At 44.6% G+C, this 27,885-nt stretch overlaps 1 protein-coding gene across 1 annotated transcript; it reads right to left on the reverse strand.

Moving 5' to 3' along the window:
- Positions 1-1,856: 1,856 nt before the first annotated feature.
- Positions 1,857-24,368, reverse strand: LOC141258450 (low choriolytic enzyme-like). The gene is made up of 11 exons (XM_073673448.1): positions 24,347-24,368; positions 23,463-23,522; positions 22,237-22,371; positions 19,736-19,853; positions 17,277-17,455; positions 17,042-17,123; positions 15,911-16,035; positions 15,701-15,813; positions 15,379-15,589; positions 3,285-3,336; positions 1,857-2,130 (listed from the first exon to the last, which is right to left on the reverse strand). Exons 1-11 carry the CDS (start codon positions 24,366-24,368, stop codon positions 1,857-1,859), a joined length of 1,371 nt encoding a protein of 456 aa, XP_073529549.1.
- Between the last annotated feature and the right edge of the window lie 3,517 nt (positions 24,369-27,885).

Consider the following 27,885-nt stretch of genomic DNA (forward strand, 5'->3'; position numbering starts at 1 on the left):
AAATTTAGCCACTTACGTGAAAATTACATCTTTCAAATGTGTTCAAATTCAGCGAGTTTTAAGGAGAAAGAGCCTTCATGACATGCCAGCATTTTTTTTGACATCTTCTCAGTTGCTAACTACCTGCCTATTGTGCCCTTTGCCGATCTCGGCCAGCACAGAGGGATCAAAGACCACTACTGCCAGCTTCTGCTGATGTCATGTCGAAAGAACAGCAGATTCTCTTCCACTCTGCTCGGTTGATGGGGCATGACTGCCAATGTCAAGCTGATTGACAGCCGACTCCCCGCTGCCTAACTGTGGGGAGCCAGCTGTCAATTAGTATGACGTCAGCAGTCACGTCCCATTGTCAGAATAGCCTGGAAGAGGAAGAGCTGCTCTACTGGCATGGAACAGTTGAACCACTGGCAGGAGCAGTTAGTGACCACTCTGAGCTGGCGCCGGGTACAACGGACAGGTAGTGAGCAGTTGCCTGACTGTTAGATTTGAGCTCCATATTGAAAAAAAAAGTCCTGCACAATCTTTTTAATTGTTAGAGGGTAAGCCTCATATAACATGACAACTAAAAAGAAATCAACCATAAAAAAGAAATACAGTGCCATGGCATATATTTTTAAAAAACGACTACTTAAAAAATAAGGATGTTAAAAAAGGAGAACAAAAAAATATCAGACTAGGTCTAGCTAACGTTATGGCCTAGTGGTTCAGAAGACTGGTCATCAGACACACATCCAAGACCACCGAGAGCATTCAAGGATTAAATTAATTTAGAATAACTATAGAATAAAATGAACAATGATAACACGTGAGATACAGATGTCAGCAGTGCACTAGACGGGCAGAAGGTGGCGGTATACCCCCACTCAATGTAGCTACTGACAATAACTCGCCGGCTAGCATAACAAACTATATGTACAAAGAAAGGGGTGGAGGACTCGAAATAAAGAAAACATTAAAAATAAATTTTATTTATACATAAGTTTTGAGTAAAGCAATATAAAATAAACATACACAATATCAGACGCAAAAAAGCTATCAGGTGAGGCTACATTTCTCCAGATGAGGCAGCATTATTACCACTAGGTATTTACTATATAGGCCCAATTCTTTATTGCATTTCCAACAAAAGAGTATACAGACAGTACAGCATGGGATCGCAGCTGATTCTTTTTGTGAGGTAAAACATTTCCCTCCCTGCTTTTAAAGAGCGTTTTACTTCACAGAAAGAATCAGCTGTGATCCCCTGCTGTAATGTCTGTATACTCTCCTGCATCCCCCCCTGCCCAGGAGATTGTGTGATCAGACACAGCCATTACACAGTACACAGCAGGGGCACATTTATAAGATTATCTCAGCACAGGAATATTTTATTTAAACACATCTAATTGTGGAACTTATTATTATTCCAAGATCTATTGATTAAAATAAACCTTTGTTAGTGGGAAAACTCCTTTAAGTAGTACTAGGTTGGTTTCATCCTTATCATTTGCAGCTTGTTGCATTCAGACTTCTTTTACTCCATTGCCCCGTCAGATATCCATACCCTTTCGTGCGGCCAGGAAACAGCCATACACTCCCAAATCATTTGCATATTTGCCAACACAACTCTCGCCTGGTCAAGTTGATGGTGATGCAGTCACAGCTGTACCAGTTAGTACAATCCACTGCTATTCGGGAAATGATGGCATACACTGAATCTCACCGGAAGATACCCAGTTGTAATTGTTTCTTGCATAAAGTAGAGCTTGTGGGATGCTCCTTGGACTTGGTGTTGAGCTTAAAAGTGCACAGTACTGTTGACACGTGAAACATCAATCATGGACAGGGACAGTACACAAATTTTAAGCCCTACTGGGTCAAAGTTTGGAGCCGCAACAATGCACCACCACAACCAGGACAGGTGGTGAAGGCTGCACAGTTTGGATGCTAGGTTTGGTTTCATTGCCAGGTAGGATTTTATCCACTTCCTCCACATCCTTGTCAATGGACATGACTCCAACATCAACATGGTAGATCGTTTCATTCACTAAACATCCTCCAGTTGTAATCTGTATTATAGCTTGAGAATGGGCGACAAAAGATATACAGCAGACAAGCTCCTTTGCATCAAACAGCAAATCATGGATGAAACTAGTTGGTGGAGATGCAGAAAATAATGAGAACGCCATATTTCACACGAGTGTACAATTGAAGTTTTAACCACTGGCACATCCAGGGCAAACCCAGAGTTTAGCTGTGTGATGTCGTCACCTGATTACGCTGCTGATATCACTCCTACGCTGCAGAGAAGTAGAGGACAGTGGTAAGCATAGCGCTCCAATGATGTCGAAGAAGCAGGAGATGGTTTTATTGTGGGGGGAAAACGATATGACAGGGCAATGTATAGAGACTGGGCAGTGTGTGTGGATGGGTGCCAGTATAGAGAGGTGGCAGTTTGAAATGGGTAAGTGGGAAGTGGTTATGGTGAAAAAAATGTGAGAAGGGGCCACAGTATTGAGTCTGGGCAGTATGGGGGGAACACAATGTGAGGAGACAGTATGGGAACAGCATAGAAAGGGTACAACTTGGAAGGACAGCGTGAGGACACAGTATGGGGGGGAAGTGTGAGGAAGCCGCACAGTATAGCGACTGGGCAATATAGGAGGTGACATAAGCTATAAACAAAACACTTTCTGCTTTTATTAGCTACAAGGGTGGACAGTGGTCATTATAGTTCATAAGGGTGGATGGTGTTGAGGCAATATTTTATAGGAGATATAATGGGAGTTTTAGGTTCAGTTGTATATGGGGCTGAACTGACATTACAATTGATTGCTGTACTAAACTTAACAATGCTTCAGGAATTGATTATGGTTCTGGTGATGTATTTATGTAATGTTGGTGGTTGTGTTGATGTATTCCTATAGTGTTATTGGTTCTAATCCTGTTCAAATGTAGCGATCCATAATTAGTTAGACTGTATAATGTGATACATGGCTATGTTGATAAAGTATTGTGCAGTCTAACAAATTAAAGTTTACTACATCTGTATTAATTTTATATGTAATGCACCTAACATAAAGCACTGTAGAATACCGAAATCTAACAGGCTGTAATATAATCAGTCAGGATTTGGCTCTGCTTGCCGATTCCAATTGTCTTTATATGACCATCATGCGATTTTCATGTTTTGGATATGTGCACATAACAACTTTTTCAGTTGAATTCCACCTGGAACCTCCCTGAAAAAGCGCTAAAAGAACACTACAAAGCATGAACATAATGCACAGCAATGTAAAAATTACTTGCTGTGCAAATGTTCACTTTTAACCGCTTCAGGCTTCAATAGCTGGAAAGCTGTTAAAAGAAAAAAAGCTGGCAGCAGAGCCACAAAGATGACCCAAAAAACACCAAAGAAGACACTTCATGAAAAACACAACAGGCAGTTTGAAGCGTGATCGTCTTGGATAACTCAGTAGGGATGCCATAGTCTAAAAGACGTTGTGTGTATAAACCCTTACAATCATATGCCAAATAGCTTCTCAACATGCTTTTCTCATAGAGAGGGGCTGCAGTTTTTCACTGAACATTGAGAGAAGTAGGCAGAGCAGCTATTCCGCACAGGACTGCTTATATGCAATTTGCAAACGTACAAACATGTGACAACAACTACTCAAACTCAAAAGATTCTACTAAATGTGTCAGTTGAGACTACTGTGGCTTCAGCTACAGGTGCATCTCACTAAATTAGAATATCATCAAAAAGTTAATTTATTTCAGTTCTTCAATACAAAAAGTGAAACTCATATATTATATAGAGTCATTACATACAGAATGATCTATTTCAAGTGTTTATTTCTGTTAATGTTGATGATTATGGCTTACAGCCAATGAAAACACAAGAGTCATTATCTCAGTAAATTAGAATACTTTATAACAACAGCTAGAAAAATGTTTTTAAAATCTGAAATGTTGTCCTACTGAAATGTATGTTCAGTAAATGCCCTCAATACTTGCTTGGGGCTCCTTTTGCATCAATTACTGCATCAATGCGGTGTGGCATGGAGGCGATCAGCCTGTGACACTGCTGATGTGTTATGGAAGCCCAGGTGGCTTTGATAACAGCCTTCAGCTCGTCTGCATTGTTGGGTCTGGTGTCTCTCATCTTCCTCTTGACAATACCCCATAGATTCTCTATAATAGATTCTCTATGGGGTTAAGGTCAGGCGAGTTTGCTGCCAATCAATCACAGTGATACTGTTGTTTGTAAACCAGGTACTGGTACTTTTGGCCGTGTGGACAGGTGACAAGTCCTGCTGAAGAATGAAATTTCCATCTCCAGAAAGCTTGTCGGCAGAGGGAAGCATGAAGTGCTCTAAAATTTCCTGGTAGACGGCTGCGCTGACTTTGGTCTTGATAAAACACAGTGGACCTACACCAGCAGATGACATGACTCCCCAAACCATCACTGATTGTGGAAACTTCACACTAGACCTCAAGCAGCTTGGATTGTGGCCTCTCCACTCTTCCTCCAGACTCTGGGACCTTGATTACCAAATGAAAATTAAAACTCTGGGACCTTGTGGAGTGTGTCAGTGACTGCCTTCTGGACATTTGTCAAGCCAGCAGTCTTCCCCATGATTGTGGAGCCTGCTGAAACAGACTAAGGGACCTTTTTAAACGCTTAGGAAGCCTTTGCAGGTGTTTTTTGTTAAATTATTTTAATTTACTGAGATAGTGACTTTTGTGTTTTCATTGGCTGTAAGCCATAATCATCAACATTAACAGAAATAAACACTTGAAATAAATCACTCTGTGTAATGACTCTATATAATATATGAGTTTCACTTTTTGTATTGAAGAACTGAAATAAATTAACTTCTTGATGATATTCTAATTTAGTGAGATGCACCTGTATGTCATCCCCCTTATTTACCATCAGGTGTGGAATTGTGGTGGTCTCAGCACATCCTCTCCAGTGCATGGCGGTCAGCACACTGATCTCAATGAGAATGGTGCTGAAAAAATTTCCCTTCTATCGGCACAACAGGGGAACTGAGCTCTTGCTGTTATGATCCCTTAGTGTTTACTGCTGATCCCAGAAGTGTAAGGCAAAGTGATCAGCTTCTTACCGGGGGAAAAGTGTGTACATGATAGAGAATGAGGTGTGGAAAACCCAGCCCTTCTGTCTGTGATGGGAGATCCATAATGAAGATTGAACTTAGACTTTCTCTTGTAGCACCCTCTTGGTAATCTTAATTTATATGCGTAATGTTTTTTTTTTTTTTTGTATTAGGTTTTTTTTTTAATATTATGGCTCTTTTTTAAAATTGTGAGGTATTAGGAACTAACAATAATAATAGTAATAATAATAATGAAAGTAATAATAATAATTTTTATTTATATAACATTAAAATATTCCATGGCACTTTACAAATCAAAGGGGACATGTACAAACAATATCAGAGATTGGACAATTCATTCAGATAAGAGGGGCGAGGGTCCTGATCACAAGAGCTTACAATCTATTAGCTATGAGGACATCTGCTTTCTAAAATACGCAGTGTATTATTTCAGCATATATAACTATGGTGTAGCACAATTAGTAAACTGGACTACCGCTTAAATAATAGATTGTAATTAATAAAATTGTTTTCTACAATATAGAGTACAAAGGTTTGAAATAGATGGAATAAAAGTATTCATCCTTCCGGTCTTCTGCTGGTGCCTCTGATGGATGGTTTTATTTCCAATAATTACTAGTCACTGAAAAGTAAAAAACAAATAATTAGAAGCAATTAGTAATTACACGGCAAGAAGCTTTTGATTTTTTGGGATTATCTTTGGGTAATATCAGATTTTCAATAAAAGAAAAAAAGAAAATAGGGGGTTTGGTACCATGTTAGCCAGTTGAAAAAAGATTGCTCTCAGTGGGAAAAACAAGATAATACTGTAGTTATGATACCTTTTAATGGCTAACAAAAATAAAATAAATTATGTTACAAGGCAAGCTTTCGAGACAACTTAGGTCCCTTCCTCAGGCATGGTATAACATGGAATATTCAGATACTTTGTTATACCATGCCTGAGGAAGTTAAATGACTGTTTATCAGTAATGCTTAGTGTGGCACCCCAGGGGTCTGGTTTCCACAGTAATAGCAATATTACGTCTGAGAGCAGGTGGGAGGTCTCCTGGTCAGGAATCCTATGCATGCCACACCTCCTGCCCAGTCCTGGGAGGGGAAGAACTTCCCCTATATAAAACTGGGGCTGAGGCAGGGTTAGGGAGAAAGAGAAGAAGAGGAGTCCCAGACAGAGACACAGTCTGGTCTGGAGTGTAGCAAAAGCAAGGAAAGAAAGATCAGAAGCTCAGTGGGAGCAGTGCTAAAAGGAGTCAGGGGCTGGAAGCTGTAGAGCTCGCCCTGATTGAAGAGTTCTCACCGGACCCGGAGTCCGAGGCTGTGGGGACGAATCCTTACCCAGCAGCAGAAACCGACCGGCAGGGGATTTCAGGTCCTCTGGCCCAGAAACCAGAAGGCACGGTCACACGCAAGGGACCAGCTCCGTCGTGGAGCGGAAGCTACGAGAAGGCCCCGAGTCACCGGCCATACGGGTGAGCACCACACGGTACACTCAGGGACGTGGGCTACTTTTACCCGCCTCTAGCAAGGTAGCCAGAAGAGCACAATTAGTTGGGGAGGCCTACAACTCCGCCTGGCCAGGGGAGATCCTATCTGCTCACAGACTGACTAGGCCCCGATCGCTAGCCAGTACTCCGGGAGGGTCTACCTTTGCCACCAGTAAAGACCCTGAACTACACCGCACTGTCTCTGAGTGTTTCATCATCCACGTCCGCTGCCCTGAGGCCATACCCCTCCCGTTGGGGGTTATACCATCCCCGCTGCACAACCGTATCACCGGCCTCAGCGGTCTGCCCTGCAGCGGCGGTCTCATGACCGCATTCAACGGGTGGCGTAGTCGAACATTCTAACATCTACTGCTAAATACTGCCATTTAGTTTGACACCCTGGGCACGGACCGGGTCACCGCCACGAGGACTACTACCCCCAACAGATCCGGCTCCGGGTATTCCCCGCGTGCGCAACGCTGCACCACAGCGCAGGCCCAGGGGGCGCGTCAACTTTGGTGTAGTCGGCAGGATCACGTGCCCGCAACCACCGGGTACTGCGTGCCTGAAAAAGAGACTTTTAAACTTACCTGTGGTGAAGATTCCCGCCATCCGGCGCCATCTTCTGCCTTCTTCCCGCCATCCGTGAAGTTTTCCCGCCATCCGGCGCCATCTTCTGCCTTCTTCCCGCCATCCGTGGAGTTTTCCTGCCGTTGGACGCCATCTTGAAGACGACACGCGGGAAGAAGAGGGGCGTGGACTCCGAAAAGCGCGCGAGAACTGAAGCCCCGCCTCACGTCCGGACGTTGCGTAAGGTCCTGGAAGGAGCCCAGCAGACGCCGACGTCACAGGAGCGCGACGGAAGGTCCTCAACCCTGACGATCTACTGCGGAGCCGCGGCCTACGGAAGAGGATCATCGCAAGGTAGGCCACGGTCCACTAGGGGGGAGGAGGATGTCAGATACGGAGGAGAGCTTCACTGCCACAGCCACCGCCAGCACCACCGCTGCTGCAGTCATGCCTTTCACCATGCCCTATATCCCGGGGGCAGCCTGGCTACCCCAGTACTCAGGGGAGTCACATACCCTGAATGACTTTAGAGAAAAGCTGGATAGCCTCTTCCAGGTGTACCCCCTCACAGAAGAGCAAAAAGTGAGCATCCTGGTGGCCCAACTAACCGGGGCAGCCCAAAGGGAGGTAAAGTCCTGGCCACCTGGGAGGAGGACTGTCGCAGGGATATTAACCCGGCTGAAGGACACCTTTGATACCCGCACCTCAGCCGAGATTAAGCTTAGATTCTACGGGTGCAAACAGTGAGCACATGAGAATATAAGGGACTATGCACTAAACCTACAAGAGGCCCTGAGAGCCATTAAGCAGACCGACCCTGACGGCGTGGGAAACGAGGACAGGCTGTTGACCGAACAATTTATAGAGGGACTATATTGCAATGTCCACCGAACCCAGTTGCGGGCAATGGCCTTACAGGATCCTCATCTGGACTTTGCACAGTTCAAGGACAGAGCCATCCGGGTGCTCCGAGAACCGGCACCGGGTGGCGTGGTGACCCACAGGCGCCCTACTACCGCTTACCACCAGGAGGCGGCGCCCTTGTCGGCAGGGCCTGTGGGAGCTGACGCGCAGGCTTTGAACAATGACCCGGCTCCAGACTTGCACCATCAGGTCCAAGAGCTAGTTAAAAGCGTTGCTGCGCTAACCCGAACTGTGCAGTCTTTACAGGTTTCTGCTCCAGGGAAGATCCAGCTGGCATCCGGACCGGAGGACATCCCGTGGCGTCGACCAAGGAGGACTCCACCGGCCAGAGGAAGACCCAGCGACCGATACAACGAGGACGGACAACCCATCTGCCGCCGCTGCAATCAACCCGGACATATGGCAAGGTACTGTCCTTTAAACTGGCACAACCTGGGGTAGAGGGCCAACCCCTAGGAATAAGATCACCAGGCCCATCGAACTGGCGTGACAAATACGTGGGAGGACGTCCAGTCTTGCCTGTGGTACTGGATGGCATTCCTATGAGTGCCCTACTTGACACCGGGTCACAGGTCACCACCATCCCGTACGTGCTCTTTAAGCAGTACTGGAATGACTCGGATATAAGCCGCTACCCTGACGACGACTTGAGTATCATCGCCAGCAATGGTCAACCCGTGCCACAGATCGGATTCAAAGAGATGACCATTAAAGTCGGTAGAGTCGAACTGGCAGCACAGGGACTGATCATTGTAGACATTGACAAGCGCGAGAGTCACCCAAAGATAACTCTAGGAACTAATGTGATTGAAAATTGTCTTGCAGAGGTGATTTTCATTTTACAGCAGGTTGCCAAGAACGCCAGCTCCGGCCAGCAGCGAGTGCTCCAAAAAGAGATCCGGGCACTGATGCGGCGGCAACAGGTGGAACTCTCCGGTGGTGAGATTGGAAGCGTGAGAATGTGTGACCCTTTCCCTATTGCCATGCCCCCAAAAAGTGAAATGATGATTTGGTGCCGGGCAGCTATTGGTCTAAGAGGTAGAGACTACCAAGCAATGGTAGAACCCGTCTACTCAGACAGTAGGCCCACCATTTTGACAGCACGGGGGGTGGTTGATGTACGCCATGGGAGGGTGCCCGTTCGCATAATAAATATCGGGAAGAGGGAAGTGTACCTGCCCCGGTATGCTACGCTAGCCAAATTGTATACCATTAATCAGAATTCTGTACAGGCCGTGGAACCCTTGCCTCCATCTCAACCAGAGGAAGGTAACGGCTCTAAGAAACCAATGGAGGACTGGTGTCAGCAACTACATCTGGGTACTGACTCCACTCCCTCACACCAGAAACAAGGAGTCTATCGGGTGGTTCAAGAGTACGAGAGAGTGTTTAGTAAACACCCGTTAGACTTCGGGCGAGTAAAAGGGGTAGAACACCACATCCCCACGGGAGACCATCCTCCCATAAAGGAGAGATACCGACCCGTACCCCCTGCACACTACCAACACGCCAAGGGGATGCTTAGAGACATGAAGGAGGCTGGAGTAATCAGGGATAGCTGTAGCCCCTGGGCAGCTCCACTAGTCTTGGTTAAAAAGAAAGACAACACCATGAGAATGTGTGTAGATTACCGGAAAATCAACCGTATCACACACAAAGATGCGTACCCCTTACCAAGGATAGAGGAGTCTTTGGCTGCTTTTAAATCTGCTAACTTATTCTCTACTTTGGATCTCACTAGTGGGTACTGGCAGGTTCCTGTAGCAGAGGCGGACCGGGAGAAGACCGCATTCACCACCCCGATGGGACTTAGCGAGTTTACCTGCATGCCGTTCGGACTCTGCAACGCACCAGGAACCTTCCAACGGTTGATGGAATGCTGTCTGGGACACCGAAACTTCGAGACGGTCCTGTTATACCTGGACGATGTCATCGTCTACTCCAAGACCTACGAGGACCACCTGAAACACCTGGCAGAAGTGTTCGAAGCCCTGGCAAACTACGGCCTAAAGGTGAAACCCTCCAAGTGTCACCTCCTGAAACCAAAGGTGCAGTACCTGGGACACGTGGTGAGTGCTGACGGAGTGGCTCCCGACCCTGATAAGATCACAGCAATTAAGGGATGGCCAAGCCCCTCCAGCGTAAAGGAAGTGCGGCAGTTCCTCGGGTTGGTAGGCTACTACCGAAGGTTCATTCCCGGTTTCACCAAAAAGGCAGCTCCTATGCAGGACCTCCTGATAGGCCAGTCCAGGAAGGCCAAGAACCAGAAGCCACCCTTCAGATGGGAGAAGTTGGAAGAAGAGTCCTTCCGCCAGCTGAAGATGGCCCTCACGGGGGATGAAATCCTGGCGTACCCTGATTACAGCCAGCCCTTTATCCTCTACACTGACGCAAGTAACATCGGGCTAGGAGCCGTACTGTCCCAGATCCAGCAGGGGAAGGAACGGGTAATTGCTTACGCCAGCCGAAAACTGCGACCCACCGAAAGAAACCCTGAGAATTACAGCTCATTCAAGCTAGAATTCCTGGCAGTGGTGTGGGCAGTCACCGAACGCTTTAGGCACTACCTCGCCTCTTCCCGGTTCACCGTGTACACGGATAACAACCCGTTGACACACCTGGATACGGCAAGACTCGGTGCCCTGGAGCAGAGATGGATGGCCCGCCTGTCCAACTATGAGCTCACGATCAAATACCGGGCAGGACGCTCCAATACCAACGCAGATGCCTTGTCCAGAATGCCAAACCTACCGGACGTAGGGGAAGATCCAGAGGAACTGGAAGAAGTTGAACTCCCCGCGTTCCACCGTCATGGGACTATCCAGTATTCCCACCGTGTAAGGGGTAAGCAATCTGCTACGTTCAACCCCTTACCTCATTACAACTGGGCGGAAACGCAAGACAGTGACCCCGCCGTCCGACTGGTGAAGGAGATGCTGACTCAGCCAGATGCCCGCCTTGACCCAGACGCTCCGGAGGAGGCCAAGCAACTGTGGGTTGAGAAGAGTCGACTGTTCCTTTACAAGGGGAAGTTGTGCCGCAGAATGGTTAATTCCCGGACGCATGAACTGATCTGGCAAATAGTGGTGCCAAGAAGGGACGCGGCTATGGTACTGGAGGCATACCACGACGGAGCTGGGCACTTTGGATGGAAGAAGCTGGAGTTCCTGCTGCGCGGGCGGTTCCATTGGGTAGGCATGAGAGGAACCATCGAGAGGTGGTGCAGAGACTGTGGCCCATGCAACCTAAGAAGGAAGGACCGTGCTAGCCAGAAGACTCCCCTGCAGTCCATCGTCACCAAGCAGCCGTTGGAACTGGTAGCCTTGGATCATGTAAAACTGACCCCCAGCAGAAGTGGCTACGTCTATGCGTTAACCATCGTGGATCACTACTCCCGGTTCTTGGTTGTCGTCCCCGTCAAGGACTTAACGGCTCAAACAGCAGCTAGAGCCTTCCAGCAGCACTTCTGTCGTCCACACGGATACCCAGAGCAGGTGCTCACGGACCAAGGACCTGCCTTTGAAGCGGAAGTCTTCCAGGAGTTCTGCACTCTGTATGGCTGCCGGAAGATAAGAACAACACCCTATCATCCGCAAACCAATGGACTCTGTGAGAAAATGAACCAGGTGGTGATAGACCTTCTGAAAATATTGCCCCTGGAAGAACGCAATCTGTGGCCTGAGAAACTGCCTGATCTGGTGGACCTATACAACCACATCCCGGTAGGTTCTACCAACTGTACCCCGGCTTACCTAATGAGAGCAAGACCTGGTAAGCTCCCTGTTGATCTGGAGATGGGAGTCCTGACACCCGAGGACACTTCACCAGAAGCAGACTGGTACACCGAGAGGCAGCAGCAGTACCGGAAAGTACAGGAGAGAGTTGAGCGAAGTCTCTGTCAAGCTAGAGAAAGACAGGAGAAGACTTACAACCAGTATGCTCCCGCTGTTCCCCTGGTACCTGGAGAGCAGGTCTTGAAGAGGAAGAGACGGCTCCACAAGTTGGACGACCAGTGGGAGAAGGACCCGTACACCGTACTGCCCTCAAGCCATGAGAACCCGAAAGTCTGCACAATCAGTAAGGATGGAGGAGAAACCACAGCCATTGTATCCCGAGATCACCTGAAGAAGTGTCCCGAACAGCTACGGAACCCTGAAGAAGAACAGGAAGACCCTCGACCCGCAGAGGAAAGGGAAGATATGGTCAGTACTGTGCTCGGAGACTTCCCTTGGTCTTGGACTCAAGTCAATGGCGCTGTTGTGGTACCCGTCCTCACGTTCCTCCAACCAGCATCCCAAGTGCCTACGGAGAAACAGGTAGAGCTGGAAGAGCAGCCGGTCCAGGAGGCAGAAGACCCCACACAAGCAGACCAGGAGGATCAACCCTCTGCTTATAGTGAGCCTGCCGTACCCCTAGTGAGCCAAAGAACCCGTAGACAGCTGCCCAGTTTACCTTTGACAGCCCCTACACCCTGTAGCTCAGGACCAGTCAGTCAGCTCCGTAGGTCCACTAGAGCCACTAGAGGCCAGTTGCCCGTACGTTGGAGGATCTAAGTGTTTAGGCTGCTTTATTTGTATTTACCTGTTTATTGTTGCCTGTAAATAATTGTGTATTTTTAGTTATTTTATAGGTGTCGTTTAGGGATTATCCGGAATCCTTTGTACATATGTTTGGAGCGTAACCAAGGAAAGGACTAAGACTGTTAAAGACTCGGGGTAGGACAGACCCCTACCTGGTTACGGCTCCCTGTTCCTTGGTGAAATGGACACCCTTGTTTTCTTTAAAAACTGCACCCGGTTGCGGACACGCCGTGACCACCATAATGTGTTTTTCTTTGTTATGCTGTTTCTGTTTATACTTGTTATGTTTACAAAAATATGTTTAGTCCCGGAGTACTAAATTTTACTAGGGGGGAATGTGGCACCCTAGGGGTCTGGTTTCCACAGTAATAGCAATATTACGTCTGAGAGCAGGTGGGAGGTCTCCTGGTCAGGAATCCTATGCATGCCACACCTCCTGCCCAGTCCTGGGAGGGGAAGAACTTCCCCTATATAAAACTGGGGCTGAGGCAGGGTTAGGGAGAAACAGAAGAAGAGGAGTCCCAGACAGAGACACAGTCTGGTCTGGAGTGTAGCAAAAGCAAGGAAAGAAAGATCAGGAGCTCAGTGGGAGCAGTGCTAAAAGGAGTCAGGGGCTGGAAGCTTTAGAGCTCGCCCTGATTGAAGAGTTCTCACCAGACCCGGAGTCCGAGGCTGTGGGGACTAATCCTTACCCAGCAGCAGAAACCGACCGGCAGGGAATTTCAGGTCCTCTGGCCCAGAAACCCGAAGGCACGGTCACACGCAAGGGACCAGCACCGCCGTCGTGGAGCGGAAGCTACGAGAAGGCCCTGAGTCACCGGCCATATGGGTGAGCACCACACGGTACACTCAGGGACGTGGGCTACTTTTACCCGCTTCTAGCAAGGTAGCCAGAAGAGCACAATTAGTTGGGGAGGCCTACAACTCCGCCTGGCCAGGGGAGATCCTATCTGCTCACAGACTGACCAGGCCCCGATCGCTAGCCAGTACTCCGGGAGGGTCTACCTTTGCCACCAGTAAAGACCCTGAACTACACCGCACCGTCTCTGAGTGTTTCATCATCCACGTCCGCTGCCCTGAGGCCATACCCCTCCCGTTGGGGGTTATACCATCCCCGCTGCACAACCGTATCACCGGCCTCAGCGGTCTGCCCTGCAGCGGCGGTCTTATGACCGCATTCAACGGGTGGCGTAGTCGAACATTCTAACATCTACTGCTAAATACTGCCATTTAGTTTGACACCCTGGGCACGGACCGGGTCACCGCCACGAGGACTACTACCCCCAACAGATCCGGCTCCGGGTATTCCCCGCGTGCGCAACGCTGCACCACAGCGCAGGCCCAGGGGGCGCGTCACTTAGTCCTAATACTTCAACACTACTGGGGCTGTCACCATCGCCTTTTCTTTAAGCATCTCCAAACGTTACACTGGCCCTAAGGGGGGTCACCGGTATTTCCCGCTAGGCTGCAAGTCTCGGATCGGTGGGTTACTTGGTGCACAGTATGCTCATCACACTGTCTATCTTCGTTCTCTAAAGCATGGCCTCAGCTCACACTCTGTACTGTACGTCTACGCTGGAAGTAACGACTCACATGAACGTCCTTCCTTCGCAGGCCGAGTCTCCTTCTTAGCCCTGGCTCGACCCACTCAATTCAGATCTCTCAGTCCTAGTCTCTGGTCACCCAGTTCTCATCCCTCGATCCTTTTCCCAGAGCTGGGCACTCGTACTGGCGGCTGTAAGCCAACACCACTTCACCGCATATCTATCCTGATACAGGTTCAAGCAGTGAATCCTACCCTTCCTTTCCTGCCCCAGCTTTTTATAATTAATAACTGCACCACAGCTGTCACCTGACCAGGTGTCTTCTCCAAACTCTTCCTCTAGGAAACATGTACTTCACTCGTGGGTTCCTACTACTATGATTCTTTTTAATTTTGCTTTCTCTACAGTCTCTGACAGCAGAGAATATTCGCTTGCAGCTACTCTGTTAGACATTAACTGTGTGTATCTTCTCTCTAGTTCATTTCCTTACACTTGTCTTCAGTGAATAGATTCTTTGGCGACTAATCTCTGGTGGATTTGTAGACCGGCCTACATCTATGGTGGGCCTCTAAAGTTGACTCGATTTGTTTAAAAATATAATTCTTAATGCACTTTAGGAGTGACACTGGTATGAAAGACACACAAGATAGTTATGGGCCAGAGATTGACGGAAATGTACAACTGTCTGTCATTTTTGATGACCCTTAGTGGTGAGTGACATGTGCAGTCCCACAAGCTGTATCACTAGATGCTTTTAAACAAGGAGTTATTGGTGTCGATGGTCTATACACATGGACTATATAGATTATTTGTGGATCCAGCTTCTCTAATTTTCATGAACTGCATAGGAGAAGAGTAAAGCAAACAGACATTAGATTTTTATTCGTGGGTACCATGTCTACGGAGCTTGATAATGAGTCCCTTAATATCTATAGTTGGATCGACAAGTTACATTTTGATCTCACAGACAGAAGTGTTCGGCCACCACTTATTTCCTCTCCCTATACTGAAATAACATGTGCCTTTGGTGAAGCAGAAGATGCTAGTGGGATCGGCAGAGCTAGTTGTTCATTTTGATCAGGATGTCGAGACGATCCATTTTTCATTGGATAAATATTTTTGGCCATCTGAGAACAAATGTTAAAGCACTTACCAGTGACATAAGAGGCTGTAAATGTACTGGAAACGGAACTGCCTGCATTCACAAACTCTACAAGCATGTTTCGCCCAGATGAAAACAGAGATAAGATTGGCCCATTTCCATAGGTCTTATCCAGAAGGACAGGAGATGATGTAGAGTAACCATCATAGACCTTAACATAGTCAGTAGAAGCGATGTTAAGATAGCTAAACTGCAATGAAACCTGGGAAAAAAAACGAAAAGTGCTATTAGTTTGCACGAGTTTAAAAAAAAAAGTCCAAAAATATCTAATTAGTATGTTCAATCATTTTTTTTCTCTATTTGTGGATTTTACCTTGTTGTATGGGACCTGAATAAGCCAGAGGCAGCTGACACCACTTTGGTTTGCCAAGGTACTGTTTCCAGAAAGAGATCCTGAGAACGTCACCAACTTTGCTCTACAAAGGTCTTTTTTGTGGTAAAATAATGGACAACGTTAGCGAGGGGTGTAACGACACAGATAAGACTAGAATTTAAGAGACGACATCAAGTAAGGAATACTTACTACAAGCGTAGTTGGCATTAATTTTCATCACGTCCAGATTACTCATTCCTGATCTCTGTCCAATTGGCACATAAGGGTCAGGTGTTGGGACTATAGTAGGCAAACTATCATTGGAATAGGCATAACTATAAAAAAAAAAGTTGACGAAGATGTATTTTGCATATTAATGTAATTTTAAACTTATCAAATCGTCATGATACATGTATGCATAGTCAGTCATATTTTCATCACCCATAATGTGCTTTTCTCAGAGTAAATTCCATTGACTTTGTAGCCTGAAATTGCTAAGCAAAACTGCTGCCAGCGAGACGTTCCTATGAAGGGCTGTCAATTGGATACAACAACACTGACATAATGTACAATGCAATGACTCATTGTTGGTGGTTTCGGCAAAATTATCTGGGGATCTATGGTTAGTTTAGAGAGATGTCATTTTGAAACAACCACTTTATCAGCTAGGGTGAAGAAGCATAATAAAGCAGGTCATCATCTGGCAGATTTGGATTAGCCATGTTTAATATGGTCAGTGTTGCCCAATTCGAGGAGCCCCTTCTAATTCTATTGGTCTACCGATTTCAGTATATAGCTAATACATCTCTATAAAAGGGTTACTTTAATCAAGGCTGACATATTAATAACTCTCAATAATGTGTTGACCACTACGAAAACAGTCGAAGTGGATGGGAATTTACAGGAAAAGCGTAGCTCAGTGGTCGTCACTTGGACGCACGTATTAGCATCCATGAACAACTGATAATGGAATAACCCTACACTCTTAATTAATATAAATCGTTTTGGCAGTGTTTTAAGATTTGTAGGAGCGGTGTTGGTATTAAGGTACCATAGGGGTACCACTAACTCATTATGTCCTGTTGAGGGTGTTTAGATGTCCTGACTCCTGACCAAGATGTTTAGAGTCAATGCAAGTTCAAATTTTGCCTCCCTAAACCTCTGCTTAGTATCTTCCTATTGAATACCTCTAATAATACAATGAATTTTTGACTTTCAGAAGTCCGATATTGTAAAATATATGTGAAGGGTTTCTTTTTACCCAAAACATGTGACATTGTAATAGGAAATAACAGTAAATGGAATAAGGTAAAACAAGGAACATTGATCATCTGGACTTACTTGTTGTAATGCATCACTGATGTATAATCATAAGGAATGTTAAAGGTATTTCCATCAGCAACATCAAAATTACCATAGCTAGCTGGAAGAGATGAAAACAAGGTTATTATATATTAATGTAGAAAGTAAGGATTTAATAGATTTTCTCTAGGGACAATGTAGATATTGGTTGCATGATCCTCATACATAAACCCACTCAAAGGATTGACCACCAACATTTTCTAAAACTTCTCACCTTGATCCATGTTCTGCCATAAGATGTCAATGTAGTTATCCCGGTCCATTCTGGTATGCTCATGGAAGAAGCCAATATTGTGCATAGCTTCATGTTGTATCACGCCGTACACCATACAGCTTGGACGTGACAGGCTTACGGTCTGTTTGCCAAATATTCTCCCAATGTAAGACCAGCAACTATGTATAAAAACATGAAAAGGAGATATTACATACATTTCATTTTTCATATTAGTAAGATGAACATTTATCTTGGAAGAAAAATTTGTGACTCAATTTGTAAGAATTATCAAAGAAACGCTCGGCGCCATTTCACACATCGTCTAAGATTGCATCAGCTAGAGAGCAGCAGACTCACATGACATTAAAAGGGCAATGTGAGCTTCCCCATAATGTCTTACAGCTATTACATCACATAGTCTAGCACAGCCATTCAGGACAGATAATTATAGCCACTTTAAAAGATAAGGCACGGAGAGCAGTGGCAATTTTTGGGTTTTACAGACTAGGGAGAGTAGATCAGAATGCACAACACATCATTAGTGTTCTGCTCTGTCCACCTCTTCTGCCGCGATTACACTTAATGTTTTATATAGCGGACATTCAATTAGGTGCAGTACTTTGGAGGCCTAGGAAGGTGTTTCAGCATAGTTCTTCTAGATAATTTATTGGAAGAGAGTAACAGTCAGCTTTTGTAAGGAGATGTTTCCAACAAAGAAAACTGTCAGCTGTATCAAGGATGATGATCCTGTTGTGGACAAGACCTGGGAACCAGATAAGGGTATCCCTGAGGTGATGTCATCAGGGGAGGATGGTGTTGGCCTGTGGAAAACCCCTCAAAGGCAACATGAGGCTAAAAGATCCTCCAAAGCAAAATCTGCTTTTTTGGCTGCCAGCTCGGTAGTAGGTGATACCACACGTGTTGTTGGTGGAGAAGGCTCAACAGTGCCTGAAATCTCTTGTCACAGTGGTGGCGAGTTGAATGTGTATTGGTGTGGGAGTTCTTTTGAACATTACAGACAGAAGAAATCTTTGACAGACTGCAGGAGAAAATGAGCTGCGAACGATCATCCTTGGCTAGTCTAATAACTACGGCTCTCCATCAACACATGAAGTGACATCACCTGTTCATTTGTGAAAAGAGCATGAGAAGAAGGGGTTTGAGGACAACTTGAGGCTCTCTGATCTATGATCATGTTTCATCTTTGTCAGTGAGGCTGTACCCTCAAGTAGTAACTGGTAACTGTTATCAACATTAACATAATTTACAACTACTTTCTGCTGTACTCTGACTATTTCTCCTTAAAACCTCTTGATATAGATTTCTGATTGTATGCCTACACCCTCTACATACACTCATTTGCCTGTGTTCCAACATAGCTCCCACCTGGTCAAGTTGCTAGTGCTGTCATATATCATAGTGGAGTCTGTTACCTTTCGAGAAATGATGGCATGAACTCACTAGAAGAAGCCCAACCACCATTATTCTTACAGAAAGGGGTGCCTACTGGATGTTCTCATGTGCAGGAAAGCGTGAGCTGCTCTCGACAAATCCCACTGCACCATAGACACCTGGATCAGCAATTGGGCAAGGACAATGCATGAGTTTTTCACAGCAAATTGGATGAATGTTTTGAGTGGGAGTAATGCATCTACATAACCAGGGCAGGTGGAGAAGCCTACGCGACTGGGAGCAATGTCTGCTTTCACATGCCAGGAAAAAGATATCTGTCTCCTATTACACCTAATCCAAATCCTCCTCAAAAGATAAGACTGAATACACAGCAACAGGTCACAGCATTGATTTCACCCACGACCCTCATTATTTTGTTCATGCTAGATAAAGCAATTTTGTAGCTTGAGAGCGTGAGGAACAAAAGCCATACAGTGGATGAGTTTCTCTTGGGCTTCAAACAGCCAATTTCACGCTGAATGGCTCCCCACCAGCTGAAACTGAGCATTGACATGAGTCGGAACATTTTGGCTGCCTTACAGGCACAAGCTATGAAAGAAGATAATAGGGTTAAAATGATAAAGAAAAAATGATGAAGACAATGATGACGCTGGCCATGACAACCAACAGTCGCAACTAGGTGCGTAAAGTGAACCAAAAGGGCAGCCAGTTGAGCTGGTGAGCATGGCAAGCTGTATGATGGAATGCTTGTGGGATTATCATCTGCTTACCTCTACCCAGATATGTTGAGGTCACTAACATTTCTAAGAGCTTGAAAGGGGTTCACTACAGTCCTAAGAGACCTCAAAGTGTTACACTTTTCTGGGGAATTAAAGTCTTAGCAGTACTTGTGATTTGCAGCAAAGAGATTCATTGCAAATTAAATCTTAAAAATTGGCAAAGCAAGCAAATTTGAATTTCAAATGTTTCAATCATCTCTACCTCTAATACAAAGCAGTCATGTCATCAATTATAGACAACCCCTTTAAGTAAATATTAGCACTTACCCTACTCCAGATTCTATACTGAGATAGTCCGGCTCTGAGTTGCGGTTCACAAATTGCACACAGGTCATAACCTCAAATTCCTTCAAGGCTTCATTAATCAGAGAAACTTCTGATGCCGCTGAAGAAGAGAAGATTGCATAGTCAGATTTAAATTAAGTAAAATCAGGAAGAGCCTTGTACACAGTAATCTATTAAAGTTTAATTTTCACAACATGTTTGTGGAAGTACTGTATATCATGGCACAAACAAAGTAGATTTCTGAGGACCTCAGAAGAAGAGTTGTTGATGCTCATCACACTTGAACAGGTTACAAAACCATCTCTAAAAGCTTGGACTCCACAAATCCACAGTCAAACAGATTGTGTACAAACAGATTAAAGTGAAGAGCATTGCCAACCTCCCTAGGAGTGGTCGACCAATAAAGATCATTCTAAGACCATATAATAAACCACTAGCTCACAAAGAACCCCAAGGTAACTTCTAGTAACTAAAGGTCTCTCTCATATTAGCTAATGTTGATGTTCATGAGTCCACCATCAGGCGGATACTGAACAATTATGATATACATGGCATGGCAGGATTGCAAGGGGAAAGCCACTGCTCTCCAAAAAGAACATTTCTACCCATCTGCAGTTTGCTAAAGTCATCTGGACAAGCCATAAGGATAGTGAAACAATGTTTTTGTAGATGGATGAGACTAAAATAGAACATTTTGGTTTGAATGACACACATTATGTTTTAAGAAAGAAAAAAAGTGCAATACAGCTTTAAAACCTTATACCATCTTTGAAACTTTATGGTGACAGTATTGTGGTTTGGGCCTATTTTGCTGCATCTGGGCCAGGATGGCTGCCATCAACAATGGATTCTGAATTTTACTAGCAAATTCTAGAAGAAATTGTCAGGACATCTGTCCATGAGCTGACTTTCAAGAAAACATGTGTAATGCAGTAAGACAACAACCCAAAACACACAAGTCATTGTACAAAAGACTAATAAAAGAAGAATAAATCTAAAGTTTTGGAATGTCCAAGTCACAGTCGTGACCTATAGACATGTAGCAGAAGGACCTGAAGCGAGCAATTCATGGGAGAAAACCCACCAGCATAACAAAGTAGAATCTGTTTTGTTGGGAAGAAGGGGCTAAAATTCCTCCAAGTTGATGTGTAGGACTAATTAATAATTATCAAAATCGTTTTGATTCAGCTATTGCTACAAAAGATACTGAAAGCAGAGGCTCACATATTTTTGACACTCAGAAATGATATTGGATAATATTCCTCATTTAAAAAATGACAATGAGAACGAAATCCAACAAATGAGTCCAAAAATATTAAACTTTAGGTAATTTTAAGAAGTGTGTGAAAATCTGATTTTAGGTTAGATGTATGCAGATTTATGGGAAATTCAGGGCCTCTACAGATCTTCTCCTTAGGCACTCCATGTGCTCACATATGGGGACCCTGTTTTACAGAAGTAGGCCTTAATATTATGGCGTTCAATCCAACATTCTGTGACTTTTCTTCAAGAAAGGCACCAATATTATTCGGTATGAGGAAACAGATATACAGAATGGCCCATATATTGCTATAGGCGTCACATCAAGTGAGCTTAAAGTGGATTTGTCACTAAATTTCACAATACAAACTGCATACATGCTAGTATAAGCGCAACAAAAAAGTACCATATTTAGAGGGATGTATTCAGCCAATGGTCTAATGCTTGAAGCTCAAGTTGCTGATCTTAGCCAAGGGAATAGAGAGCCACTATGAATACAACATCAATAAATCATACAGTACTGGAAAAGGACATTACCCACTGGGCACCAAAACACATCCCCAAAATTGTAGGTGTTTCACCAAATGGATGATATCAATAAAACAATATTTATTATTAGCAAGATAATATAGGCTCAAAATATACAACATGTTTTGAGGCTCTAGAGACTCTTTATCAAGTATATATAGGCACGAATCTTTTGAGACTATTTTATATTGCCAATAAAGGATGTTTTATTTATTTCATCCTTTTAGTGAATTTCTTCCAACATTTTGGAACTGTTTTTGCACCACATGAGTGATGTCCACTTCCAGCATTGACCTGGTATTCATTGCTGCTATCAAAGACTTATGGCATAACCTGTTGATATGCTATAAATGTCTGAGTTGACACAAACCCTTTTGGCTTATGCTTAGTGAGTGCTATGTAATATTCACAGTTTACCCATTCACAGTACTATCTATAACTGTACCGTACTGTACTGTACCATTCGCGTGGATAAGAATAGCATTTAATTGCAGTTCCAGCTACAGCCACAACTGTGTGGATGGCGCTGTGCCTTGGTACACAAGGTGGACACTGAACTGCTGTGGCTTCGGTAAATCGACTATCCCAAGGATAGTTCATCAAAAATGAAAGTTCTGGAAGACCACTTTAATACTATTGACATTAGATTGGTAGCACCAAACAACACAATGAGAAAACAAATAGGAGGCACTTACAGTACTGAGAAGCTATGGTATATGGTACTAGGACGATTCCATTAGCGGTCTTCGGCCACTTGCATGTGTTACATATTCTAGCATTACGTCTGAGGTCAATGGCTACATCACCTTCTTTCAGCAAAACGCGAACATCTAAGATGGAAAACAAGGATCTAATTTCTGATGTTTTCGCACTAGATATTAGTTAAAAAAAAATCTACAGTTGTGTTTACAGCGTATACATAAACGTACGTGTCTTTATTGCTACACAACCCAGTAGTCTGAATATACAATCATACTCTCTTCTATTTGTCCCCTGTTCCTTCACCAACAAAATCTATCTCCATTTAGATGTAGCGCTAAACCAAAGCCTCCGATGGACATTGGGCCAAACATAGACTATCCCTATGTAGAGGAAAGACCACAGCTCCAGATCCCCCCTAGTGAGCTAGACTGGAGATATATTAACAAAAATCATCTCACTCTGCAGGATCTGATCCACATATTAATTTCAGTTACCACCATGTAACATTATATTTCGCCTACAGTGACCGGCCCAACTTCCCTCAATCATTGGGGCTTCGGAAAATGAGGTTGTCTTGATTTGATCTCCATTTATTATTGTGCTATTATCCATCATTTGGTCTATTAATCCTCCATGGACTAGCTAAAGGGAACATGTCAGGTAGGATAACGCAATGCATATGGAGATATAAGGTTAATCTGCAGGTTAATAGCCTTATGAAGGGGCCCGACCCATGTACTGAAAGTGTGGCACCTGGGAGTAAATGAACTTTATTCCACCCTGGAGCAGAAGACTTTGAGTCATATAAGTGTGGCAGAGTGGCTTCAGTCATTGCTCACTACACTGAGAGGTGGCTATATTCACACCCAGGCACTTTGATTGACAGCTCGCTATGTAGTTCATCAGTGGAGTTCTGGCTGTTAGTCAAAGTGCTGAGGGGCGCTTACAGCTGCCGCTCACAGTTTAGTGAGCGATGATAGTAGCCGTGCTGGATGACAAAAAGCCGACAGCTCCCGCTAGGGATAAAGTTAATTTTTTCCCAGGTCCTTTCATAACGCTACTAACCTGCAGATTAACCCTATATCTCCAGATTAATTGCATTATCCCACCTACAGTTTCACATTATTTTTTTTATTTAAACCCAAGAGTTACACTTAGATGCTCATCAGACAACTCAAGCAATAAGTCAACTTTTTTGGATTCATTTTGAAAACTTTACCTTTGTTTGCAGCTTGGATGACTTCAAATACAGTGGGGTCCGGGAGAGAATTTCTGTCATCTGTAGAGATAAAATATGTTAGGACAAGGAGCCATCGCTATGAATACAGGTTAACATAATGAGTCCATACAGATTTGTGGGATTATTATATCTGTTAAGGTAAAAAATATTTCTTGACATATATTGAAATGTACCAGAGCGGAGTTGGCCACATACACAAAAGCAAAGCTGGGTTGGTCACATATTGACGAGTAGATCGACGAGCAGATCTGGTCATTGGCATAAATTAGAGTTATGTTTGGAAAATTGGAGCCTTGGTAACATCTCTGACAAAGGACTGGCAACCTAAATTTACAACCCTGGCTAGGATCACATTAATACTCTGTTGGTGTTTCTGTTGGAATCCCTGAAAAACATTTTGACAAGACCCACTACAGAGCCCCGATGGAACCACTAACTTGAATGAAGCTGTGGACACTGTCTGGCATTTGTCCTGACTGTATTAGTCTTTTCCAGACATCCACAAAAATGGGGTTTATCGGTTTTTGGGGATTCATATGAAAATCCTGCCAAAGAGCACTGTATTAGTATGAAAATAGCCTAAAGTTATCACTGACCTAGACCACCAGAAAATATGCCCTTAACCAAGTCATATCCAGAAGGATGAAAAGAAATTGAGACAAGGGTGCCCCATTTTTCTTGTTATTTGGGTCCCATTTTAAGTCAAACTGGTCCTGCAGGTCCTGGTATGTCGTCTAAAGGTCTGCAGGGAAGGGTACTCACATACATAATCAGGAGTTAAAAAGGCAAATTCATCTCTGAAACATCTGTGGGAGATATTATTATATACTGACATTAGTATTCTGAAAATATGGAGAACTTACCGTTACTATAAGGTTCATACATCTGCAAGAAGAAGCAAAAAAGTGTCCATTAGTTCTTAGAAGAAAGCTCTAACCTAACACCCCAAAGTCATAGGGAAAACAGGCAAGTGGATGGTGACTTACCGGTCTGGGCAGAACTTGGCCAGCCAAGCACAGCAACAATGCTAACTTCATCCCCTCCATGGTCTTGTACTTTGTATTTAGTGACTGCTGAAACAACAGAATAGATGCTGTATATAAACCCCCAAGAGGATGAGAACAGCCAATCCTGACAAGAGCCTGACCCTTCACCATGGGTGGCGGTGATGGTCCTCAGACCCCTCCCTTACACGCTGATTACTCTAATTATATATTAAGGAACCACATAATCATGGACAACTTACCACTACGCCTAGACCTTACTGCTTGAGGGGGCCCTTCTGGCACATAAGAGGAAAGCAATACTATAAATGACACCTGATACTCTTAGCCTGGCTGTGGTCCTGCTAAATATTTTAGCATAATCAGGTTACCTATGATATATGATATATGCTATATTGGGGCTGGATTAACACTTAAGCCCTATAGGTTTTGTCACGAATTTATAAAATCATGGCAAAAAATGCACAATTGTTTTTTTTAGGGAAAAAGGCAACTAAAAAACACAACAGCAATGTCTGAACCCAGTATTAAAAACAGTAAACCGGACAGGTGACATCCATTGGGGGGAACAAGAGACAATTAGACTTACCGTATATTCCGGCGTATAAGACGACCTGGTGTATAAGACGACCCCCCTACTTTCCTGTTAAAATATAGAGTTTAGGATATATTCACCGTATAAGACTACCCCTTTTCCAACGCATACCAAACACCGGTAAAAATTAAAAAAAAACAGATTTGAATTTAACATGGTCCTTTTTTAATTTAAATTCTTATGATATGCAGGTATATAGCAGGAAAACTGTCACTCATAAACATATTAAAATAGGGGGGACCCCACGTCATTTTTTGGGGGGGTCGCCCATTCTAATAGCTAGTAAAGGCTAGGTATTCAGCTGGGGGCTGATATTAGTAGCCTGGGAAGCTCCGTGGGTATTACCCCCTTCCCAGACTTCAAACATCTGCCCCAGCCGTCTGCTTAACCTCCGCTAGAGACTATAATGATGGTGGATCCCACGCCAATTTTATTTTTAAAAAATCCTTTATTTTAACACTAAATGACAATTGAGGGGTTAATAAAGATGCAGTCCCTAAATTATTATTAATTTTGTAATTAATTTTTCCCAAAAATGTTGACGTGGGCTTCGCCATATTTTTGTGTCCAGCCAGGTACAGCAGGCAGGAACGGGCTGCCCCCAACCACCAGCTGCCTATTTGTACCTGGCCGGACACAACAATATAGGGAAGCCCTTTTTTTTTAATTATTTCATGAAATAATTAAAAAAAAAAAGACGTGGGGCTTCGCCCTATTTTTGTGTCCAGCCAGGTACAGCTAGGCAGCTGGGGGCTGGAATCTGCAGCGCAGGGAGGCCCAAGCTTTCTGGCCCCCCCCCGCTGCAAATTGCAGTCCGCAGCCACCCCGGAAAATGGCGCGTTCATAGAAGCGCCATCTTCTGGCGCTGTACCCAACTCATCCAGGGCCCTGGTGCGGTGGCTCACTGGGTAATAAAGGGGTTAAGGCCAGCTTGGCATTATCAGCTGGCCCTAAGCCCGAAATTCATGGGGTCACGCCAATATTAGACATGACCGCCATGAATTTCTAGTAAAGTAATTAAAAAAAACACAAACACCCAGAATAAAGTCCTTTAATTGAAATAAAGACACAATTTTTTAATGTTCTAAATTAAACCATACTTACCATCACGCCCATTCCAGCTGAAGCCAACGATCTCCTGCAATAAAAGTAAAATAATAAAGCAACATCATCCTTACCTTTCCATGGTTCCCAGGACCGGTCCAGCTCTGCTACATTCACATGACAGGCTGCACAGCAGCAGAACGCTGCCGTTCAGCTTGCCATGCGGCAGACACTGAGAAGCGCAGGCATGCTTGTGCTCCTCAGTGTCTGACTGTGACGGCATCCAGATGAGCCGAGATCATGTCCAATGAACTCGGCTCACCTCATGCACGTCACTGACAGCGTGGGAAAATTCTCCTGCTCCCCGCATGCGCAGTAGAAGTTTCCCACGCTGTCAGTGACGGACGTCCAGGAGGTGAGCTGAGTTCATTGTCGGCTCATCTGGATGCTGTCACAGCCAGACACTGCAGAGCGCAAGCATGCCTGCGCTTCTCAGTGTCTGCGGGATGACAGGCTGGATGGCAGCGTTCTGCTGCGGTCCAGCCTGTCATCTCGATGTAGCAGAGCTGAAGCTGTCCTGGGAACCATGGAAAGGTAAGGATGAGGTTGCTTTATTATTTTATTTTTATTGCAGGAGATCGTTGGCTTCAGCTGGAATGGGCGTGACTGTAAGTATGGTTTAATTTAGAACAATAAAGAATTGTGTGTTTATTTCAATTAAAGGACTTTATTCTGGGTGTTTGTGTTTTTTTTAACTTTTACTATGGGGTTAGTAATGGGGGTGTCTTATAGACGCCTCTCCATTACTAACCTGGGCTTGATGTCAGCTGGCATTATAAGCTGACATCAACCCCAGCCCTATTACCCCCTGCCACCGCACCAGGGTAGCGTGGAAGAGCGAGGCTAAGTGCCAGAATTGGCGCTTCCTATGAATGCGCCATTTCTGGCGCGGCTGACGGCTGGTGTTTCTAGCCTGGGAGGGGGCCAATATTCATGGCTCCCTTCCTGGGCTATTAATATCAGCCCCCAGCTGTCTGCCTAGCCTTTGCTAGCTATTAAATTAGGGGGGACCCCACGTCATTTTTTTGGGGGGGTCCCCCATTTTAATAGCTAGTAAAGGCTATGTATTCAGCTGGGGGCTGATATTAGTAGCCTGGGAAGCTCCGTGGGTATTACCCCCTTCCCAGGCTTCAAACATCTGCCCCAGCCGTCTGCTTAACCTCCGCTAGAGACTAAAATTAAGGGGAACCCCACGCCAATTTTTTTTTAAATAAATCCGTTATTTTAACACTAGATGACAAGTACAGTAACCAGCACTATCACTGTACTTCATATATATGTGACTGACATGTTTCTATCTATCTAATCTATGTGTGATGCTCTATCTTTCTGTTATAAATTGTCGGGTACAGATGCTGAAATGCCGGCCGGCTTTTTTAAAGAGACGGTGCATGAAAACACTATTATTTGTTTTAATAAATCCTTTACACTAAATGACAAGTACAGTAAGCAATACTGTCACTGTACTTCATATATATGTGACTGACATGTTTCTATCTATCTAATCTATGTGTGAAGCTCTATTCTTTCTATTCTAAATTGTCGGGTGCCGGCTTATGCCGCTGCTGAATTGCTGGCTTTTCATATATTGTCACAGAAGAGATGCGAACTTCCCTGCTCCGGACACAGCGCAGCGCTTCTGTGACAAGTGAAAGCTGTCGGCACAGAAGTCCTGCGCTGTGTCCGGAGCTGGGAATAC

The sequence above is a fragment of the Phyllobates terribilis genome, unplaced genomic scaffold (genome assembly GCF_046119375.1).
Source record: "Phyllobates terribilis strain yellow unplaced genomic scaffold, ASM4611937v1 Scaffold_3__8_contigs__length_932513732, whole genome shotgun sequence".
NCBI classification, from domain to species: domain Eukaryota; kingdom Metazoa; phylum Chordata; class Amphibia; order Anura; family Dendrobatidae; genus Phyllobates; species Phyllobates terribilis.

Excerpts from the sequence above, each read along its gene's own strand:
- LOC141258450 (XM_073673448.1), bottom strand. The coding sequence starts at position 24,368 with ATGTATGAACCTTATAGTAACG. Across the intron at positions 19,854-22,236 it reads TACCATAGCTTCTCAGTACT|CGGCATCAGAAGTTTCTCTG; the intron begins GTAAGTGCCTCC and ends TCTCTTCTTCAG. Across the intron at positions 15,590-15,700 it reads TTCAGGTCCCATACAACAAG|GTTTCATTGCAGTTTAGCTA; the intron begins GTAAAATCCACA and ends TTTTTTTCCCAG.